The sequence below is a fragment of the Mesoplodon densirostris genome, chromosome 5 (genome assembly GCF_025265405.1).
Source record: "Mesoplodon densirostris isolate mMesDen1 chromosome 5, mMesDen1 primary haplotype, whole genome shotgun sequence".
Lineage (NCBI taxonomy): Eukaryota > Metazoa > Chordata > Mammalia > Artiodactyla > Ziphiidae > Mesoplodon > Mesoplodon densirostris.
Window position 1 is genome coordinate 15,644,335 of NC_082665.1, and position 19,967 is coordinate 15,664,301.

General features: G+C 37.4%; 1 protein-coding gene across 9 annotated transcripts in view; it reads left to right on the top strand.

Annotated features, from left to right (window-relative positions):
- Nucleotides 1–19,967, top strand: part of GRIK1 (glutamate ionotropic receptor kainate type subunit 1) — a 446,198-nt gene that overhangs the window by 374,260 nt on the left and 51,971 nt on the right. For 5 of the 9 annotated variants that reach the window (XM_060099768.1, XM_060099772.1, XM_060099775.1 and 2 more), the window contains one exon: nucleotides 15,007–15,114. In XM_060099768.1, coding sequence (XP_059955751.1) covers nucleotides 15,007–15,114 — 108 coding nt within the window. Of the gene's footprint in view, nucleotides 1–15,006; nucleotides 15,115–17,426; nucleotides 17,472–19,967 lie in introns of all 9 variants that reach the window. The other 4 variants (XM_060099767.1, XM_060099769.1, XM_060099770.1 and 1 more) reach the window with 1 other exon arrangement.

Consider the following 19,967-nt stretch of genomic DNA (forward strand, 5'->3'; position numbering starts at 1 on the left):
CAGACACTAGTCCCCTCCACCAAGAAACCTACACATCCCACTGAACCAAACTTATCCACTGGGGACAGACACCAAAAACAATGGGAACTACGAACCTGAAGCCTGCGAAAAGGAGACCCCAAATACAGTAAGTTAAGCAAAATGAGAAGATGGAAGAACACACAGCAAATGAAGGAGCAAGGTAAAAACCCACCAGAACTAACAAATGAAGAGGAAATAAGCAATTTACCTGAAAAAGAATTCAGAATAATTATAGTAAAGATGATCCAAAATCTTGGAAATAGAATGGAGAAAATACAAGAAACGTTTAACAAGGACCTAGAAGAACTAAAGAGCAAACAAACAGTGATGAACAACACAATAAATGAAATTTAAAATTCTCTAGAAGGGATCAATAGCAGAATAACTGAGGTAGAACAATGGATAAGTGACCTGGAAGATAAAATAGTGGAAATAACTACCACAGAACAGAAAAGAAAAAAGAATGAAAAGAATTGAGGACAGCCTCAGAGACCTCTGGGACAACATTAAATGCACCAACATTAGAATTATAGGGGTTCCAGAAGAAGAAGAGAATAATAAAGGAACTGAGAAAATATTTGAAGTGATTATTGTTGAAAACTTCCCTAATATAGGAAAGGAAATAGATAATCAAGTCCGGGAATCACAGAGAGTCCCATGCAGGATAAATCCTAGGAGAAACATGGCAAGACACATATTAATCAAACTATCAAAAATTAAATACGGGCTTCCCTGATGGCGCAGTGGTTGGGGGTCCGCCTGCCAATGCTGGGGGCGGGGGTTCGTGCCCCAGTCTGGGAGGATCCCATGTGCCGCAGAGTGGCTGGGCTCGTGAGCCATAGCTGCTGGGCCCGAGCGTCCAGGGCCTGTGCTCCACGATGGGAGAGGCCATAGAGGTGAGAGGCCCGCGTATCGCAAAAAAAAAAAAAAAAAAAAAAAACATTAAAAGCAACAAAGGAAAAACAACAAATAACACATAAGGGAATCCCCATAAGGTTAACAGCTGAGTTTTCAGCAGAAATTCTGCAAGCCAGAAGGGAGTGGCAGGACATATTTAAAGTAATGAAGGAGGAAATCCTACAAACAAGATTACTCTACACAGCAAGGATCTCATTAAGATTTGATGGAGATATTAAAATCTTTACAGACAAGCAAAAGCTAAGAGAATTCAGCACTACAAAACCAGCTCCACAAAAAATGCTAAAGGAACTTCTCTAGGCAGGAAACACAAGAGGAGGAAAAGATCTCCAATAACAAACCCAAAACAATTAAGAAAATGGGAGTAGGAACATACATATCGATAATTACCTTAAATGTAAATGGATTAAATGCTCCAACCAAAAGACATAGACTGGCTCAATGGATACAAAAACAAAACCCATATATATGCTATCTACAAGAGACCCACTTCAGACTTAGGGACACACAGAGATTGAAAGTGAGGGGATGGAAAAGATATTCTATGCAAATGGCAATCAAAAGAAAGCTGGAGTAGAAATTCTTATATCAGACAAAATAGACTTTAAAATAAGGACTATTACAAGAGTCAAAGTAGGATACTACATAATGATCAAGGGATTGATGCAAGAAGAAGATATAACAATTGTAAATATTTATGCACCCAACATAGGAGCACCTCAATACATAGGGCAAATACTAACAATAATAAAAGGGGAAATTGACAGTAACACAATATAGTATAGAACTTTAATGCTCCACTTTCACCAATGGACAGATCATACAAAATGAAATTAAATAAGGAAATACGAGCTTTAAATGATACATTAAACACAATGGATTTAATTGATATTTATAGGACATTGCATTCGAAAACAACAGAATACACATTCTTCTCAAGTGCTCATGAAACATTCTCCAGGGTAGATCATATCTTGGGTCAAAAATCAAACCTTGGTGAATTTAAGAAATTTGAAATCATATCAAGTATTTTTCTAACCAAAATGCTATGAGACTCGATATCAATTACAGGAAAAAAATCTGTAGAAAATACAAACACATGGAGGCTAAAGAATACACTACTTTATAACCAAGAGATAACTGAATAAATCAAAGAGGAAATCAAAAAATTCCTAGAAATAAATGACAATGAAAACACGATGACTCAAAACGTATGGGATGCAGCAGAAGCAGTTCTAACAGGGAAGTTTAGAGCAATACAATACTACCTTAAGAAATAAGAAACATCTCAAATAAACAACCTAAACTTACACCTAAAACAATTAGAGAAAGAAGAACAAACATACCCCAAAGTTAGCAGAAGGAAAGAAATCATAAAGATCAGATCAGAAATAAATGAAAAAGAAATGAAGGAAATGATAGCAAAGGTAAATAAAACTAAAAGTTGGTTATTTGACAAGAAACACAAAATTGATAAACCATTAGCCAGACTCATCAAGAAAAAATGAGAGGGGCTTCCCTGGTGGCGCAGTGGTTGAGACTCTGCCTGCCAATGCAGGGGACATGGGTTCGTTCCCTGGTCCAGGAAGATCCCACATGCCATGGAGCGGCTGGGACCGTGAGCCATGGCCACTGAGCCTGCACAGCTGGAGAATGTGCTCTGCAATGGGAGAGGCCACAACAGTGAGAGGCCCACGTACCAGAAAAAAAAAAAAAAAAAAAAGGAGAAGACTCAAATCAATAGAATGAGAAATGAAAAAGGAAAAGTAACAACTGGCACTGAAGAAATAGAAAGGAACATGAGAGATTATTACAAGCAACTTTAGGCCAATAAAATGGACAACCTCAAAGAAATGAACAAATTCTTAGAAAAGCACAGCCTTTGGAGACTGAACCAGGAAGAAATAGAAAATATGAACAGACCAAAAACAAGCACTGAAATTGAAACTGCGGTTAAAAATCTTCCAACAAACAAAAGCCTAGGACAAGATGGCTTCACAGGTGAATTCTATCAAACCTTTAGAGAAGAGCTAACACCTATCCTTCTCAAACTCTTCCAAAATATAGCAGAGGGAGGAACACTCCGAAACTCAGTCTATGAGGCCACCATCACCCTGATACCAAAACCAGACAAAGATGTCACAAAGAAAGAAAATAGGCCAATATCACTGATGAACATAGATGCAAAAATCCTCAACAAAATACTAGCAAACAGAATGCAACAGCACATTAAAAGGATCATACACCGTAATCAAGAGGGATTTATCCCAGGAATGCAAGGATTCTTCAATATATGCAAATCAATCAATGTGATACACCATATTAACAAATTGAAGGAGAAAAATCATACAATCATCTCAATAGATGCAGAGAAAGCTCTTGACAAAATTCAACACCGGTTTATGATAAAAACCCTCCAGAAAGTAGGCATTGAGGGAACTTTCCTAAACATAATAAAGGCCATATATGCGAAACCCACAGCCAACATAGTCCTCAGTGGTGAAAAACTGCAATTATTTCCAGTAAGATCAGGAACAAGACAAGGTTGTCCACTCTCACCACTATTATTCAACATAGTTTTAGAAGTTTTAGCCACAGCAGTCAGAGAAGAAAAAAAGTAAAGGGAATCCAAATCAAAAAAGAAATAAAACTGTCACTGTTTGCAGATGACATGATACTATACATAGAGAATCCTATAGATGTTACCAGAAAACTACTAGAGCTAATCAATTAACTAGGTAAGGTAGCAGGATACAAATTTAATGCACAGAAATCTCTAGCATTCCTATACACTAATGATGAAAAAGCTGAAAGTGAAATTAAGAAAACACTGCCATTTACCATTGCAACAAAAAGAATAAAATAGGAATAAACCTACCTAAAGAGACAAACAACGTGTATGCAGAAAATTATAAGACACTGATGAAAGAAATTAAAGATGATACAAATAGATGGAGAGATATACCATGTTTTTGGTTTGGAAGAATCAACATTGTGAAAATGACTCTACTACACAAAGCAATCTACAGATTCATTTCAATCCCTGTCAAACTACCACTGGCATTTTTCACAGAACTAGAACAAAAAATTTCACAATTTGTATGGAAACACAAAAAACCCTGAATAGCCAAAGCAATCTTTAGACTAAAAATGGAGCTGGAGGAATCAGGGTCCCTGACTTCAGACTATACTACAAAGCTACAGTAATCAAGAAAGTATGATACTGGCACAAAAACAGAAATATAGATCAATGGAACAAGAAAGCCCAGAGATAAACCCATGCACATATGGTCACCTTATCTTTGATAAAGGAGGCAGGAATATACAATGGAGAAAAGTCAGCCTCTTCAATAATTGGTGCTGGGAAAACTGGACAGGTACATGTAGAAGTATGAAATTAGAATGCTCCCTAACACCATACACAAAAATAAACTCAAAATGGATTAAAGACCTAAATGGAAGGCCAGACACTAGAAAACTCTTAGAGGAAAACATAGGCAGAACACTCTATGACATAAGTCACAGCAAGATGCTTTTTGACCCTGCTCCTAGAGAAATGGAAATAAAAACAAAAATAAACAAATGGGACCTAATGAAACTTAAAAGCTTTTGCACAGCAAAGGAAACCATAAACAAGACAAAAAGACAATCCTCAGAATGGGAGAAAATGTTTGCAAATGAAGCAAGTGAAAGAGGAATAATGTCCAAAATTTACAAGCAGCTCATGTAGCTCAATATAAAAAAATAAATAAATAAACAACCTAATCCAAAAATGAGCAGAAGACCTAAATAGACATTTCTCCAAAGAAGATATACAGATTGCCAACAGACACATGAAAGGATTCTCAACATCATTAATCATTAGAGAAATGCAAATCAAAACTACAATGAGATATCATCTCACACCGGTCAGAATGGCCATCATCAAAAAATCTGCAAACAACAAATGCTTGAGAGGATGTGGAGGAAAGAGAACCCCCTTGCACTCTTGGTGGGAATGTAAATTGATACAGCCACTATGGAGAACAGTATGGAGGTTCCTTAAAAAGCTAAAGGTAGAACTACCATATGACCCAGCAATCCCACTACTGAGCATATACCCTGAGAAAACCATAATTCAAAAAGTGTCATGTACCAAATTGTTCATTGCAGCTCTATTTACAATAGCCAGGACATAGAAGCAACCTAAGCATCCATCAGCAGATGAATGCATAAACAAGATATGGCCTATAGGTACAATGGAATATTACTCAGCCATAAAAAGAAATGAAATTGAATTATTTGTAGTGAGGTGGATGGACCTAGAGTCTGTCATACAGAGTGATGTAAGTCAGAAAGGGAAAAACAAATACCATATGCTAACACATATATATGGAATCTAAGAAAAAAAAATGGTCATGAAGAACCTAGGGCCAAGATGAGAATAGGGCCAAGATGAGAATAAAGACACAGACCTACTAAGGAATGGACTTGAGGATATGGGGAGGGGGAAGGGTAAGCTGTGATAAAGTGAGAGAGTGGCATGGACATATATGCACTATGAAACTTAAAATAGATAGCTGGTGGGACGCATCCACATAGCACAGGGAGATCAGCTTGGTGCTTTGTGACCAACTGGGGGGGTGGATAAGCAGGGTGGGAGGGAGGGAGACACAAGAGGGAAGAGATATGGGAACATATGTATATGTATAACTGATTCACTTTTTTATAAAGCAAAAACTAACACACCATTTTAAGGCAATTATACTCCAATAAAGATGTTATAAAAATGAAAAAAAAAAAGTAGGCTCCTAAAATGGTACAGATGAACTGGTTTGCAGGGCAGAAATAGAGACACAGATGTAGAGAACAAACGTATGGACACCAAGGGGGGAAAGGGGGTGATGAATTGGGAGATTGGGATTGACATGTATACACTAATATGTATAAAATAGATGACTAATAAGAACCTGCTATATAACAAAGAAATAAAATAAATTTCCAAAATTAAATAAATAAATCTGACTATTACAAGAGCCTAGAGTTAAATGCTAGCTACTTACTTCCTCAATTCTAAAATATATATATTTTATTTGGACCATAAATAGCATCTTGGGAAAGAGCATACAAATGAAACATTAATGAAAACTTTTATTTTTCTTCTTTTATCTCTTAATTTTTTTTTCTCTTGGCCATCAAATTATGTGTCTGATAAGAGAGAAGAAAGTCACACCATTTGACTCACTTGCTATTAAGCAGTTCTTGTCAAGAGGTCTAATACAGAGTAGAAATTAAAGCTATTTCCTAAAATAGGGACAATAGTTTAAGTATTGTTTTCAGTTAAGTATACTATAATTGTCCTCTGTGCAAATGCTTCTACATAAGGCAAGCAAATTATAATTATGACTAATATAATTATATATCATTATCTAAATTGTGTATGCTTCAGCCTTGGCCCAGAAAATGGATTCCTTCTGGACCTTATTCATCATATCCAGGAATTAGTCATTGTCTATTCACCCTGATCAGTAATGTATTGGTGATTTCATAAAAGCTTATCAACAATTAGCTTTTGAAGAAAGAACATATGCAAAATGTTCATCCAGGGTTGGGAGGAAGAAAGAGGTAATCCTGTCAGTTAGGGAAACCTGATTTCGAAGGTCAAAAGATATTTCAGTTCAGTAAAGGACCAGGCAGGGTGTCTTTGTAGATATTGAGGCAGGAAAAGAAGCATTGTTAGAGCATGAAAAGGGGACTTTTTACCACTTGGATGAGCAGGGGAGAGAAACAGGAAGTGGGAGTTACTCTTCACTAGTGATTGGAACACTAAATCCAAGAATAAAACCAGCACAACAGCATCCAAACAAAGGGACACAGTAGACACACTTAGTGGAAATAAAATTGGATTTCTGACCTGGGTTTTAAGACCTTGCTATGAGCTATATGCTACATCAAGAGATAAATGCTACCAATTTCTGTACATTTTCAGAGAGCTCCATAAACTCTGGACAATCAAATTGACTCACAGCATGACCCCCACGAAGGAAAAGTTGCCTTTAGGAAAAAGCTTCCTGAAAATCCTATAGAACTTAATGGAGATAACTACTTCTTTCCAAACATATCAGGAAGAGGGTTAGAACTGCACATTTTTAGAAGCATGAAGAAGGGATTTGAAAACTGGCTTAGTTCAAACCCTTAACCCAGTAGAGGTTTCCACTGAACCAAAGTCATAGACAAATTGTTCTCCACTCTCAGTCAAATGCTATAACCTGAATGCAGTAGCTTATTTAGCAGCTCTCAGTTAACCCATCAACCTATGAAGCCAGCCTTTGACTTGCAAAATAAAGAAGAGTGACCTGCATACAAAAAGTATGACTGAGGTATGATGAGGAGGAAAAGGAAATTGCAGTATCAGGAGATGTACTTAAATATACACAAGAGGATGCTCCCTACTTTCCTTTGATATTTATTTATTTATTTTTGTCCCAATGCAGAGAATGCGATTACCTATATCTCAGAAAGTGTAACAACAGGTTTTACTATTGACCATAAAAATATGCCTTCTTTTTTTTAAAGCTGGTGCTAATGTTTAGCATTATGGCTTCCATTGGCAATAACCTCTGAAAGCAAAGTTCTAGGATCTATAAAAAGCCTTTCTCTACATGTGTCACAGCACTCACATCTAGTTTGACCATATAAGCTGCTTAGGTGAGAGTTGTAATGTCATTTCCTGACATTAATTTGATTTAACTTCCAGTATTATCAAGTGATAAAGTGTACTTCTGTCATGATATCCATTCCATCTGAATGGTAGTTAGAAAATAGTTAGTTTTGTTCTAATTGTGTTGGTTCCTGACAAGTTGGTTCCATAACATATTCTTTATGTGAGAACTTTAATAGCAATGCTTTCATCAAGAAACTCTGTCCATCCTGCTGTGGAACTCATTCTATTAATACTTCATGGTGTACAAGTTGTTGGGACAGGAAGATGAAGGAACTATGCTGTCCCTATGTTCATACATAGACATGAGAATACATTTCCATAAATTTTGTTCTATGAGAACTACCTGCTACAATCCTTCTGCTTACAATCTTGACTTACTCTGAGTCATCCTCCTCAATCCTGACAAAATGATCTTCCTGTAATGCACACTTGACCATGACACTCCTAGGCTTGAAACACTCCAATGATCCCCAAATGTCTATAGAGCAAAGTCCAAGCACATTAATATGATTCACAACACCACTATGAACAGAAACCTACTCTCCTTCCCAGGCTCATTTCTCATCATTCCTTACCTCACATGATGGATCCATGGCAAACATAATTTATTTTGTGTTTCATGCCTTTACTCAGTCTATGAGTCTTTGCTTGGTCAACTAACTTCTCATTCTTTGAGACTTCAGGTATTCTTTCCTCCAGGAACATGTCACTGGCTCTCTTTTTTTCCTTGCAGATGGGATAAGTACAATCCATACTTCTTTCTTTAGTTACTATGTGCGAATTTTTATCCTCACACTTGGGTGCTTCATTGAAATACATTAATGTGCTTTTTCTGACTAAACTATAAACCACTAGGTGTTGTATTCCCAGATACTTCCTGGCGCCAGGAAGATGAGATCCAGGAGCACCAATGGTATAAGTCCCAGTTTTAGCAGTCAGGCAGAGAAAGCAAAGTTTCCCTTCCTCTGCCTCTTTGTTCCTTGTTTTATTCAGGCCCTCATTGCATTAGATAATGCCCACTCACACTGGAGAGGGCAATTGCTTTATTGATTCAAATGGAAACACCCTCACAGATGCACCTGGAGATAATGCTTAACCAGAAAACTGAGCATCCCATGACCCAGTCAAGTTGACACATAAAATTAACCATTACAACTGCAAATGTAAAGTCAAGTTTTAGACTCATTTATAGGTGACATAAACTCAGTATGTACTTTATGTGTTGAGGGAAATTGCATGAGTATGAAATTGCATTTCAGGACAATGAATCTGATATTGCTTTGTAAAATGAAATACAGAAGAGACCAGAAAAAAACTACACATATGAGTACTGACATTGGAGGTAATAAAAACCAAATTCTAGAGTTATGAACGTGGGGAAGGAAAATAAGAGATAGTTATAAAAATAATCACTGTTAAACTTTTAAATGTATTCAATGTGTTAAGAATTGTGTTAAGTGCCATTTAAATCTCTCAAAAACCCTGCATGGATAAACACTGAAATCTGAGATAAACCAGATTCAGGTTAAATAACCTTCCTGAAGTCATACTTCAGAGATTTAAAAGCAGTTCTGTGATAAACTCATACTTTTTCCACTGCATTGCTTCTGCCTCTTGACCAAATGGGTAAATATATTCAACATACACACATGGTGTGAACACTGTGGATATAGTGTAGCTCTCAGGATCTTTTTCACATCTTACACATATCTGATGAATTTGGTAAAGTCAGGAGAGGGAAAATAGCTAAGTGTATACAAAGGACTGAGTTCTCTTTTATCTCATTTGTAAGTCAACTCAAATAGGCAAGCTTACCAAGAATCACCTAATGATTGAAGCTCAAGACCCTCTAGGGCCACTATTTTTTATTTAATGAAACTACCAAAGATCTCCAATGTCTGTTCTGTGAAGGGCAGACTACTGTGATTTTTAATTCCTCAAATGATGTTGATACATGTGGTGGGCTGAACAGTGGTTCCCCCCAAAGATATACATGTCCCAATCTCTGGAATTTGCAATTGTTGCCTTATATAACAACAGCAGCAAAAAGATTGCATATGTGATTAAATGAAGGATTTTTCTTTTTTCTTTTTTTTTTTTAAATTGGGGTATAGTTGCTTTACAATGTTGTGTTAGTTTCTACTGTACAACAAAGTGAATCAACTATGTATACATATATCCCTTCCCTCTTGGATCTCCTTCCCACCACCACCACCCACAATCCCACCCATCTAGGTCACCACAGAGCACCAGGTGAGCTCCCTGCGCTACACAGCAGGTTCCCACTAGCTATCTGTTTTACACATGGCAGTGTACATACATCAGTCCCAATCTCCCAATTCATCCCACCCCCTCCCTCTGTCCACACATCCATTCTCTATGTCTGTGTCTCTATTCCTGCCCTGCAAATAGATTCATCTATACCATTTTTCTAGATTCCACATATATGCATTAATATACGATATTTGGTTTTCTCTTTCTTACTTCACTCTGTGTGACAGTCCCTACCTAGGTCCATCCACATCTCTAAAAATGACCCAATTTTTTTCCTTTTTATGGCTGAGTAATATTCCATTGTATATATGTACCACATCTTTTTATCCATTCATCTGTCGATGGACATTTTCTTTAAATAACAAACATTTATTTCTCATAGTTTTGGATGCTGGAAGTCTAAGATCAGGGTGCCAGAAATTTTGGGTTCTTGGTGAGACCTCTCTTTCTGGTTTGCAGATGGCTGCCTTCTTGCTCTCACATGGTTGAGAGAGATCACCTCTCTCATATATCTTTTTGCCCCCATTTTTGGAGAAATAATTGTCATACATCACTGTATAAGTTTAAGGAGAAGAGCATGATGGCTTGGTTTACAGATCTTATGAACTGATTACCACAGTAGATTCAGCTAACATCCATCTTTTTATGTTTTTATGACATTTAGCATTCTTTTTTCTCGACTCAAAGAACTCCCTTTAGCATTTCTTGTAAGGCAGTTCTAGTGGTAATGAACTTCCTCAGATTTTATTTGCTCAGGAAAGTCTTTATTCCTCCCTTGTTTCTGAAGGACAGCTTCACCAGGAATAGAATTCTTGGTTGACAGTTATTTTCTTTTAATATTTTGAATATTTCATTTTATTTTCTCTTGGCCTGAAAAGTTTCTCCTGAGAAATCCACCAATAGTCTTACAGGGTTTCCCTTGTGTGTAACTTCTCTCTTTCTCTTGTTGTTCTTAAAATTCTTTGAAAAGGAAAACACTAAGTTGAAAAGATACATGCATGCCAATATTCATAGCAGCATTATTTACAGTAGCCAAGATAGAGAAACAACATAACAGTCCATTAACTGATGGATGGATAAAGAATATTATTCAGACATAAGAAAGAATGAAATCCTGCCATTTGCAACAGCATGAATGGACCTAGAGGGTGTTATGCTTAGTGAAATAAGTCAGACAGAGAAAGACAAATACTCTGCATTATCACTTATACATGGAATCTAAAAAATAAAACAAATAATGTATATAACAAAACAGAAAGAGACTCACAAATATAAAGAACAAACTAGTGGTTACCAGTGGGGAAAGGGAAGGGAGAAGGGGTACGATAGGGGTATGGTATTAAGAGATATAAACTACTATGTTTAAAATAGATAAGTAGCAAGGATATATTGTACAGCACAGGGAAATATAGCCGTTGTTTTGATATTACTTTAAATGGAGTATAATCTATAAAAATACTGAATCATTGTTGTATATCAGAAACTAGTATAATTTTGTAAATCAACAATACTTCAACAAAAAATGAAAAATACAAATTCAATATAGTTATTTAATTCTTAAGTATAACTTGAACATAAGATAATGAAAGTTACCAATAAATAATAAACCATTCTGAAGAGAATCCTATTTCCAGGAGGAAGAAAATGAATATTGTTATTTTTTTGAATTGACAGCCTTATTGATCAAATTAGAGTACATTTATAGTGATTTATATACATCATTATTAAGTTCTTTGTATTGGTTGAGATCATGTTTGAAAAGATTGAATCAGTAAAAATGAGTGTTCTTAGAAAGTGTTTCCATAAGTCATCTGCACTGTGTTTGGTATGAAAACTTTTGTAATTATTCAAATATTATTTTAAATCTTTGTGCTTTATGTTATCAGAACCACTAAAAGTGTTGTCTTGAATGTATGTGTGTATATAACCATATTTTATATATATACTATAATATATATATACAGACATATAATGTAAAAAATCTATATTCCATAGTTATGTATCTATAAAATAAAACATTCTCTCTCATTAAAAAAATCTTTTTTTTCTGACTTTTGACAATTTAATTATAATGAGTCCTATTTGGATTCAACCTATTTGGGGTCTTTTGAGCCTCATTTATCTGGATGTCCATTTTTCTCCCCAGGTTCAGGAAGTTTTCAGCCATTATTGCTTTAAATATACTTTTTGTCCCTTTCTCTTTCTGCTTACCTCCTGGGATTCCCACAGTGCAAATATTGTTTCTTTTCACTGTGTCCCATAATTCCCATAGGATTTTGTCACTTTTTAAAAATGCTTTTTGCTTCTCTGACTGGGTAATTTTGACTGTCCTATCTTACAGACCTTCCTTCTTCTGCATGGTCAAGTCTACTTATGAAACTACTGAATTCTTCAGTTCAGTTATCGCATTTTTCAACTCTAGGATTTCTGTTTGGTTTTTTGTTTTGTTTGGATTTGTTCCCTTTTTTTTGATAGTTGTTATTTCCTTATCATATTTCTCATTTTGTTCATGCATTGTTTTCCTAATTTCATTTAGTGTCTGTTCGTGTTTTCTTATAGTTTACTTAACTTGCTTAAGAGGATTATTCTGAATTCTTTGTCTGACAGTTCACAGATCCCCATTTTTTAGTTATTGGAGCTTTATTTGTTTCCTTTGCTGGTGTCATATTGATCTGATTTTTTTGTGATACTTGATTCCTTACATTGGCATCCACACATTTGAGTATTTGGGTTCTTCTTCCAGACTTTACAAGTCTGCTTTGGCAAAAACAGTTTTTGACCAGTCAGCTTAGTTTAAATTTCTGGGTATGTCTTCTGGTAATGTCCTTGGGCAGGTGGGGCTGCTATTATGGTCTATTCTGAGGCAAAGCAAGAGTTCAAGCTCTAAGGACAAGGATGAGGATTGTGGCACTGTCTGGGAACAGTTGGATGGGACTTTTGGCTTGGTTTCCTACCCAAGTAAGGCTACAGGATGGGCTCCATTGTTGCCTGGATTCTCTGGTAAGGCTTACTAGAAGGTTGGGACTAGGTACTACATACAGTAGTAGATGGGGCTACAAATTAGCTTCCTTGCCCTGGCAGGACAGCACGATGAGACCCAGGGCCTGGGTTCCCCCTCATTATTTGGGGATTCAAAGAGTATGCACTGATTCCTTGGTCAGGTGAGGCCACCAGTTTTGCTCTGCAGACTGGGAAAGCCATAAGCTCTGCTTTCTGTTCCAGTACCACTGTATGTAAGGCTGTTGGATGGGATATTTCTGTGTGTTCCAGTTCAGTTCCCTGTCCAGACAAGATGAAGGCTGTATTCAGCAATGAGTAGAGCTATGAATTAGATTCCTTGTCCAGGCACAGCAGGACAAGCAACTCTAAATCCGGTAAAGCTATTTGTTGTCTTAACTGAAGCTGACCTACATTACAAGTTTCCTAACTGAACAGGGCCACTGGCTTTGCTCTGAAAACTCTTGGCTCTGCTCACCTCTTGGTTCGTGTGCCACTGGATCACATAGCTTCCTGGAATTGTCTCCAGCCCTTCTGGTCAGATGGGGTCACAAGACAATCTTCACAGCAGGTGGGGCTGTGATTCAGCTCCTTGCCTGGATGTGGGCAAACCAGGCTTCAACGCTGGCAAAACTCCTCATTTGAGGATCTGAATCAAGTAGATCTATACTCTACCTAGTTCTCTGGTCAGAATGTACCTCCAACTAGATTTTCCAGATAAGTAAAGCCTCTGGTTAGGATTACTACTTGGGAGCTGTAGGAATGAACTTGGTCTGCCAAGATCCGTGTGGTAGTCACTGCGAACACCTCCCTGCATCTCCATCACAGTCAGATTTCCAGTGGTCCAGCCCCACAGATTCCCCAACAATCCCTGAGGTGCGAGATCAGAGTAGGGGCTCCTGCAATGTTACCCACAACTCTGGGAGAGCTGGTTTTCCTCTGGGTTCTCTTTTCCCCCTGGAGGAACCAGAAGCTCAGGGGAGACCTCTCTGTGTGCTGCTGTGCTGGCCTGGGAAAAGGGCAATGCCGTCAACGTGTAGCCACTTCTCTTACCTTCTAATGCAGTTTCTCTTGGTCTCTGTGGTGTGGGGGGAGGGCGGGTGGTGATGCTTCAGCCTCACCCCCATGTTCTAGGATACTCTCAGTAGTGTCTTGTCCTTGAATAGTAGTTAATTTTCTCCTTGTGAAGAGGAGGGAAGCCAGGAAAATTCTAGGTCACCGTCTTGGTGATGTCACTCCAAATGAAGGATTTTTGAGATGGGAAGATTATCCTGGATTATTTGCATGGGCCCTAAATGCAATCACAACTGTCTTTATAAGAGAGAAGTAGAGGAGATTACACAGAACAAGAAGAGGAGAAGGCAAAGTGATCACAGAGGCAGAGATTGGAGTGATGCAACCACAAGACAAGGATTGCTGGCAGCTACCAGAAGCAGGAAGAGGCAAGGAACCGAGTCTCCCTTGGGCTCGCAGAGGGAGCATGGCCCCACTGGCACTTTGAGTTCACTCAGTGATAATGATTTTGGACTTCTGCTTCTGGCCTCCAGAATTGTGAGAGACTAACTTTCTGTTGTTTTAAGCCACCAGCTTGTATTAATTTGCTACATCAGCCACAGGAAAGTAATATAACACCTAAATGACTTTGGAGAGACTAAATCACAAACACACTAAAAATTTTATAATACATCCCTGGATTATATCCTTTTCACATAGAAAAAAAAGGAGTTATTCCTGTGAGAAGCACCTTGAAAAGTATTTGGACTGACCTTGGAAAGCTGAATATTATGACTTCCCAGATTTTGTTTACTCCATGTGCAGACCATTTTACAGTCATTCTTTCCAAACTCCCCATTTAAAGTGCCACTATTACAGATTTGACTGATGTTAAAAATGTTAGAACTGACGAAATAAATGAGTGCTAATAAAACAGTGAAGTGTTCTGGTATCAAGTTACTGAACCAACACAATGGTTTATAACACCATGATGAAACCAAATAATTGGATACTGTGATGAATTTGAGGTATTACAGTTTTAATGGTGTTAGGTTTATGATAAGTGTTAAACAGTAATGCCACATTCCTTTTGTTCATAGGCTCAGTGGGATGGCTTGACTGGGCGTATCACCTTCAATAAAACCGATGGCTTGAGGAAGGATTTTGATCTGGACATTATTAGTCTCAAAGAGGAAGGAACTGAAAAGGTAACCTCCTCGATAATAAATTTGAAAATTTAAAAAAAAAGCACCGCTATGCATTTTTACTTGCACAAACAAGTAGGGGAATGACAAAGTGATTCTCTCAGCATGTTCTTTTATGTCCAGTTTTCTAGATCTCTCTCCCTGATATGCAGATAGATGTTGATGTGTTAGATTCTTAAGTTGTGTGTGCTATTAATAGCAATGCTAATGGTTATATAGTGCTTGGTTTATATACCAACATCATTATATTATTACATATATATAACCTTAGGCGTGGATGGCATTAGCCTCATCTCTCAAAGGTTTTAAGAAATTGAGTGTAGACTTGGGAAATCAGAAGCTGTCAGTGATTTATATTTGGAATGGCATCCAAGGGTTACTTAGAAATGAATTTTAATTTTACTCCATTTTGAGACTGGTGACAGAGGGACAAAATAAAGTAGGATAGAAAAAGCTTACTGAAGCAGACTAACTTTGTGTCCCTAATTTTAGGAGGAAATATGCCCCAAAAATGTATTTTAATGTTGAGTTCTGATTTTAGGCTTATTTAGTTGTAATTCTCAACCTCTCAATGATTTGCGTTCCATTCTTGTTACTATTTAGAGCAATGCAAATGTAAGCTATTTAATTAATAATAATCATAACAAAATAATTTGCCTCCTCTTTATTACACTAATTTTCATATTCACAGCTATGCATTGGGATAATTAACACTTATACTGTGAAGACTTTGCCCTTTAGAACATTAAAAAAAAAAAGATTTTGAAGCCCCCAGAACAACTGTCTGAACACCAAAATTCTATAAGTCAACATTTTCTTCACTGTAGGGGACAAAAAGCTTAATGTAAAAGAATGGCCTTGGGAACAATCAGTTTTACTTAGTTGAAATATTTCCGCTGATTTTTAAAATGAGATAAGGTTTCTATTTCTGTTTTGTTGATTTTGTTAACTGAGACACATCATTTTTTTAAGGTCTTAACTATACCTCACCCCCAAATAGCTTAATTAAAATAAACAAAGATTAATTAGGCTGAATGTAAAAGGTGACCACCAGTGCTGAAATGTCTGAGGAAAATAATTAGTTCACAGCTTTGAGAGTTCACACTAGTCACGCAGGTTTCCCCTTTTAAAAATGCCCTCTCTCTTCATCTCCTCTCTTCCTCTCTCACTGTGTGTCTCTGTCTCTCTGCCTCTCTCTTCCTCTCTCTGTCTCTCTGTCTGTCTCTCGGGCTTCTTCACTCTAATTTCCTTGTCTGTTAGGTTAACATGCTCTGACAGAGCACAAGGCATCAACCTAGCCTCCATAATGGATGTGGAATTTGGGCTACAGGGAACACAAGGAAAGAAAATAATATTGTTATGGACTAAAAGCCTATAATATATTTTTTAAAGAAAATGTCTGCTTCTCTATACATGCTTTTCTCTCCCTCTCCACTCCATTTAATGTACAGAACTGAAGAGGGAACAAAAGCTGTTAAAGAAACATCTTTTTGGCTCAGAAGTGTGATGAAATAGATGAAGCTATTGTTATGCTTTTACAGCTATTTATACACGTCAATATTATGCACATTCTTTGGTGTTTTCCCAAAAAAATCAAAATCGAATTAGGTGAAAGTGTTTTCTCAATTTGTTTCTTTATCTCTTCATTGTTTGCAATAACATTTCTTTCTTCAGGTGAGTTGGGCTCAATTCCTGAGAAGGCTGATTGAACCTTAAAGCAATGGGGGAAGCCAACCTATCCTTCTCAGGCGTCAAGGGAGGAAATGGCCAATCTTTTCATGTCAGTCTTTTGCAGGGTCCATAGGGAAAGTTGTTAGAAAAAGCCTATTTTCTCACTTTCACTCAAACTTCTAATACACAGAAGCCCCTAATCAAAGAATAAGTCATTAAGTACACCTTCTTCTCACTAAGGAATAATGTGTGTGTGGTGTGTGTGTGTGTGTGTGTGTGTTGGTTGATTGACTAATCTGTTTATAAATGCCTTTAACATGTCTTCTTAAGGAATGATGAAGACCTTTTAACTCTGCAGCATGTATGTGCATATTCAAAAGAACTTTAAGACCTTTTTTTGGTGTGCAAAAGGAAAAGTGAAAATCAGGTTGCACCACCTAGTAGAAGTAACTTCTGTGGGACCCAGTACTTGGTTCATCTCTTTACTATACCTATTCTCAGGCTTTATATTGAATTAAGATACAAGATTCCCAATAATGGGTGGGGAATGTAATGCTGTGAACACTTACACACCATGATACTTTTTGACTTCCATGCTCCATTTTAATTAAGTGCTATTTTTATTTTTCCCTCTGAAAACCAAGGTTGCTGGCGAAGTGTCTAAACACTTATATAAAGTGTGGAAGAAGGTTTGTACATGGACAAAAACTGCAGGAAATCTGGGAGTGGGGTGGGAAATACCAAAGGAAAAACCTGCATCCTTCCAGTTTTCCCAGACCAGTAGCTCTCCAATTGCAGTTTAGAGGCGATATTCCATATAAAGGGAGAATGGGAATGATTGAATATGTTGTCTCTCAACAACATTGCCTGTGAATTGAAACAGGCTTGAGATGGATTAAATAATGATGGATTAAATATTTCCCCCTAGATTATTTTTGTTTCTCCCAGGTAGGATCCACCCCTGTTAGGACTGAAAGCAGGTAACTGCAACAGAAGCAGACACTGAGCCATTGATATTCTTTCTCGAATCACTAAATATTTTTCCCTAAGGGGCATAAAAACAATAGATTTGATCCATCAGACTAGTCAGATAGGCTAAGGCTCAGAAGGGCTGGGACATCTCCTTCAATGTCACCACCACAAAATATGAGCCATTTTTAGAAATTCCCTTTTCTTACGTACTATCTTTTCTTATGCAGTAAAGCAAAATTTGTCAGTGCATATTGTTTTGCAATTTGTTTTAGAACCCCAGTTTCCAGAAGACAAAAACATTAGAGGTTTTGAAAGGGAAATGAGATTATCTTGTAAATCATAACACCTAGTATCATGCTGTCAAAGGATGTGCACAGATTTATTATAGAAGCAAATGTTAGACATTACAAACATTCAGATCAGGAAAATGTCCCAGTGATATGCAAACATTGTCTTTCATTCTCTCTCTAAAACCACTTGCTAAACTATTTGTTGATTGACAGATGGACCTTAAATTACTGTTCAACTTGAACAGTTTTGTCAGGTTCACTTTCATCTTTTGAATTATCAGTTAAGTCACAGAAATTGTAAACAGTTTCTCCCTGTAGTCAAAAACCTTGTCTCCCTTTTGGTAGTACTCAGATGAGTTCCAAAATGTCCTGCTTTTAAGTTTAAAAAAGCACAGGTTTAATAACCTTGTTTTAATCTTCAGTCAATCAGGCTACCAAAGACACAGGGAAGGCAATCCTGTCTCTTCTCTGCTAATAAGTAGATGAACCTAACTGGCACCCAGAAAGAAGCTTATTACACTAATCCAGCTTGAGACTCCAGGCACTTTATGTAATGTTGAATTAATTCAAACCAAATATCCTGGGGAATGAAATCCAAGCCCTGAAATTTTACTCAGAGGAGGGGAATGTCCTTTATTTGTCACTAAACTGCAATAATCACCCCCACTTCCCAGGGTTGCACTTCTTGGCTTTCCTCCTTCCTCCATGCTGTTGTGCCTCTTCCTTCCTGCTGACCTATCATTGCCCACTTTGCAAGTTGTATACACTGTGGTGTGCTGTTTTGTGTTATGCCTGCTCATCAAAAATTTACAGTAACCTGAGTGCTAGCACATGAGACCTATTGAGACCCAACAAACACATTGACCTTTCCTTACAAGACTCCATCTTACAAGAGAAGGATTCACCCCGATTGTCTTCAAATTCCAAAAGTTCTTCTCTGCACTCTGACGTTTTTCAGTAGAGAATAGTCTGCCTGAAATTCTTTCCAAAAGACGGATACAGCAGCCTTTACAAAACCCATCACTAAAAATATGTGTTCATAAAGCTCATGATATACGAAACAGATACACCTTTTTTTTCCCCTAGATGCTCGTTTATTTCACTCTGCAATTTTGGATTTTGAGTTTATGTGAATCACATACCAGGTTTGGGAGACAGATATTAGTTGCTCTCTGAGCATCCTTTTGGTGCATTACCTCTTTTAAAAAAGTTTGCTTACTGGCATTTGGGCACTCATTTTCAAATGCTTCCCTCTGTTGTCTGAGATAATATATGGCTGCTCCCTCATGCCAGTTTCCAAAGTGAAAGAAGGCAGGGCCAGATAATTTCACTTTTGAGTGTCCCTCCCCACAAATAATTGGTCCACCATCCACTACTTCTCACTGGTGAATTGCTGCTGACTGCTTTTGCTACAATTTGAAAACTGAGGTTCTGCTTCCTGGAAACCCTCCTCCAATGTCAGAGAATAGGACTGAAATGCTAAACACCCTGGCATCTGGGTAACTGTGTCCCTCCCCCCAATATACATGAATCATGGGATCTTGCTTTTTCAGAAAGAGACCTTCATTCACGTGTTCATTTACTTCAATTAACAGGTAAAGTCAGTGCACAACTTCGGTTTAAAAGACACACACACACACGCACGCACACACACACACATGTACTCACACACACACACTCACATACACACACACACGTACTCTACTGCTTTGCTGATTAAAAGGTTTGAAAATAGAAGGCTGAGGTCATTCAAACTCCATATGTACTCCAAACTCCACTGTCCACTTCCCAGGAATAGCTTGATCATTACTATATTTTGATACTCTTTTAGTCTAGATTTGAGGAAACTTCTGTTATACAGATAGTAGGAAAAAATAATCTCCGTTTTCTTATTTTATGGAGGAAAGTCTACACTGAATAGGA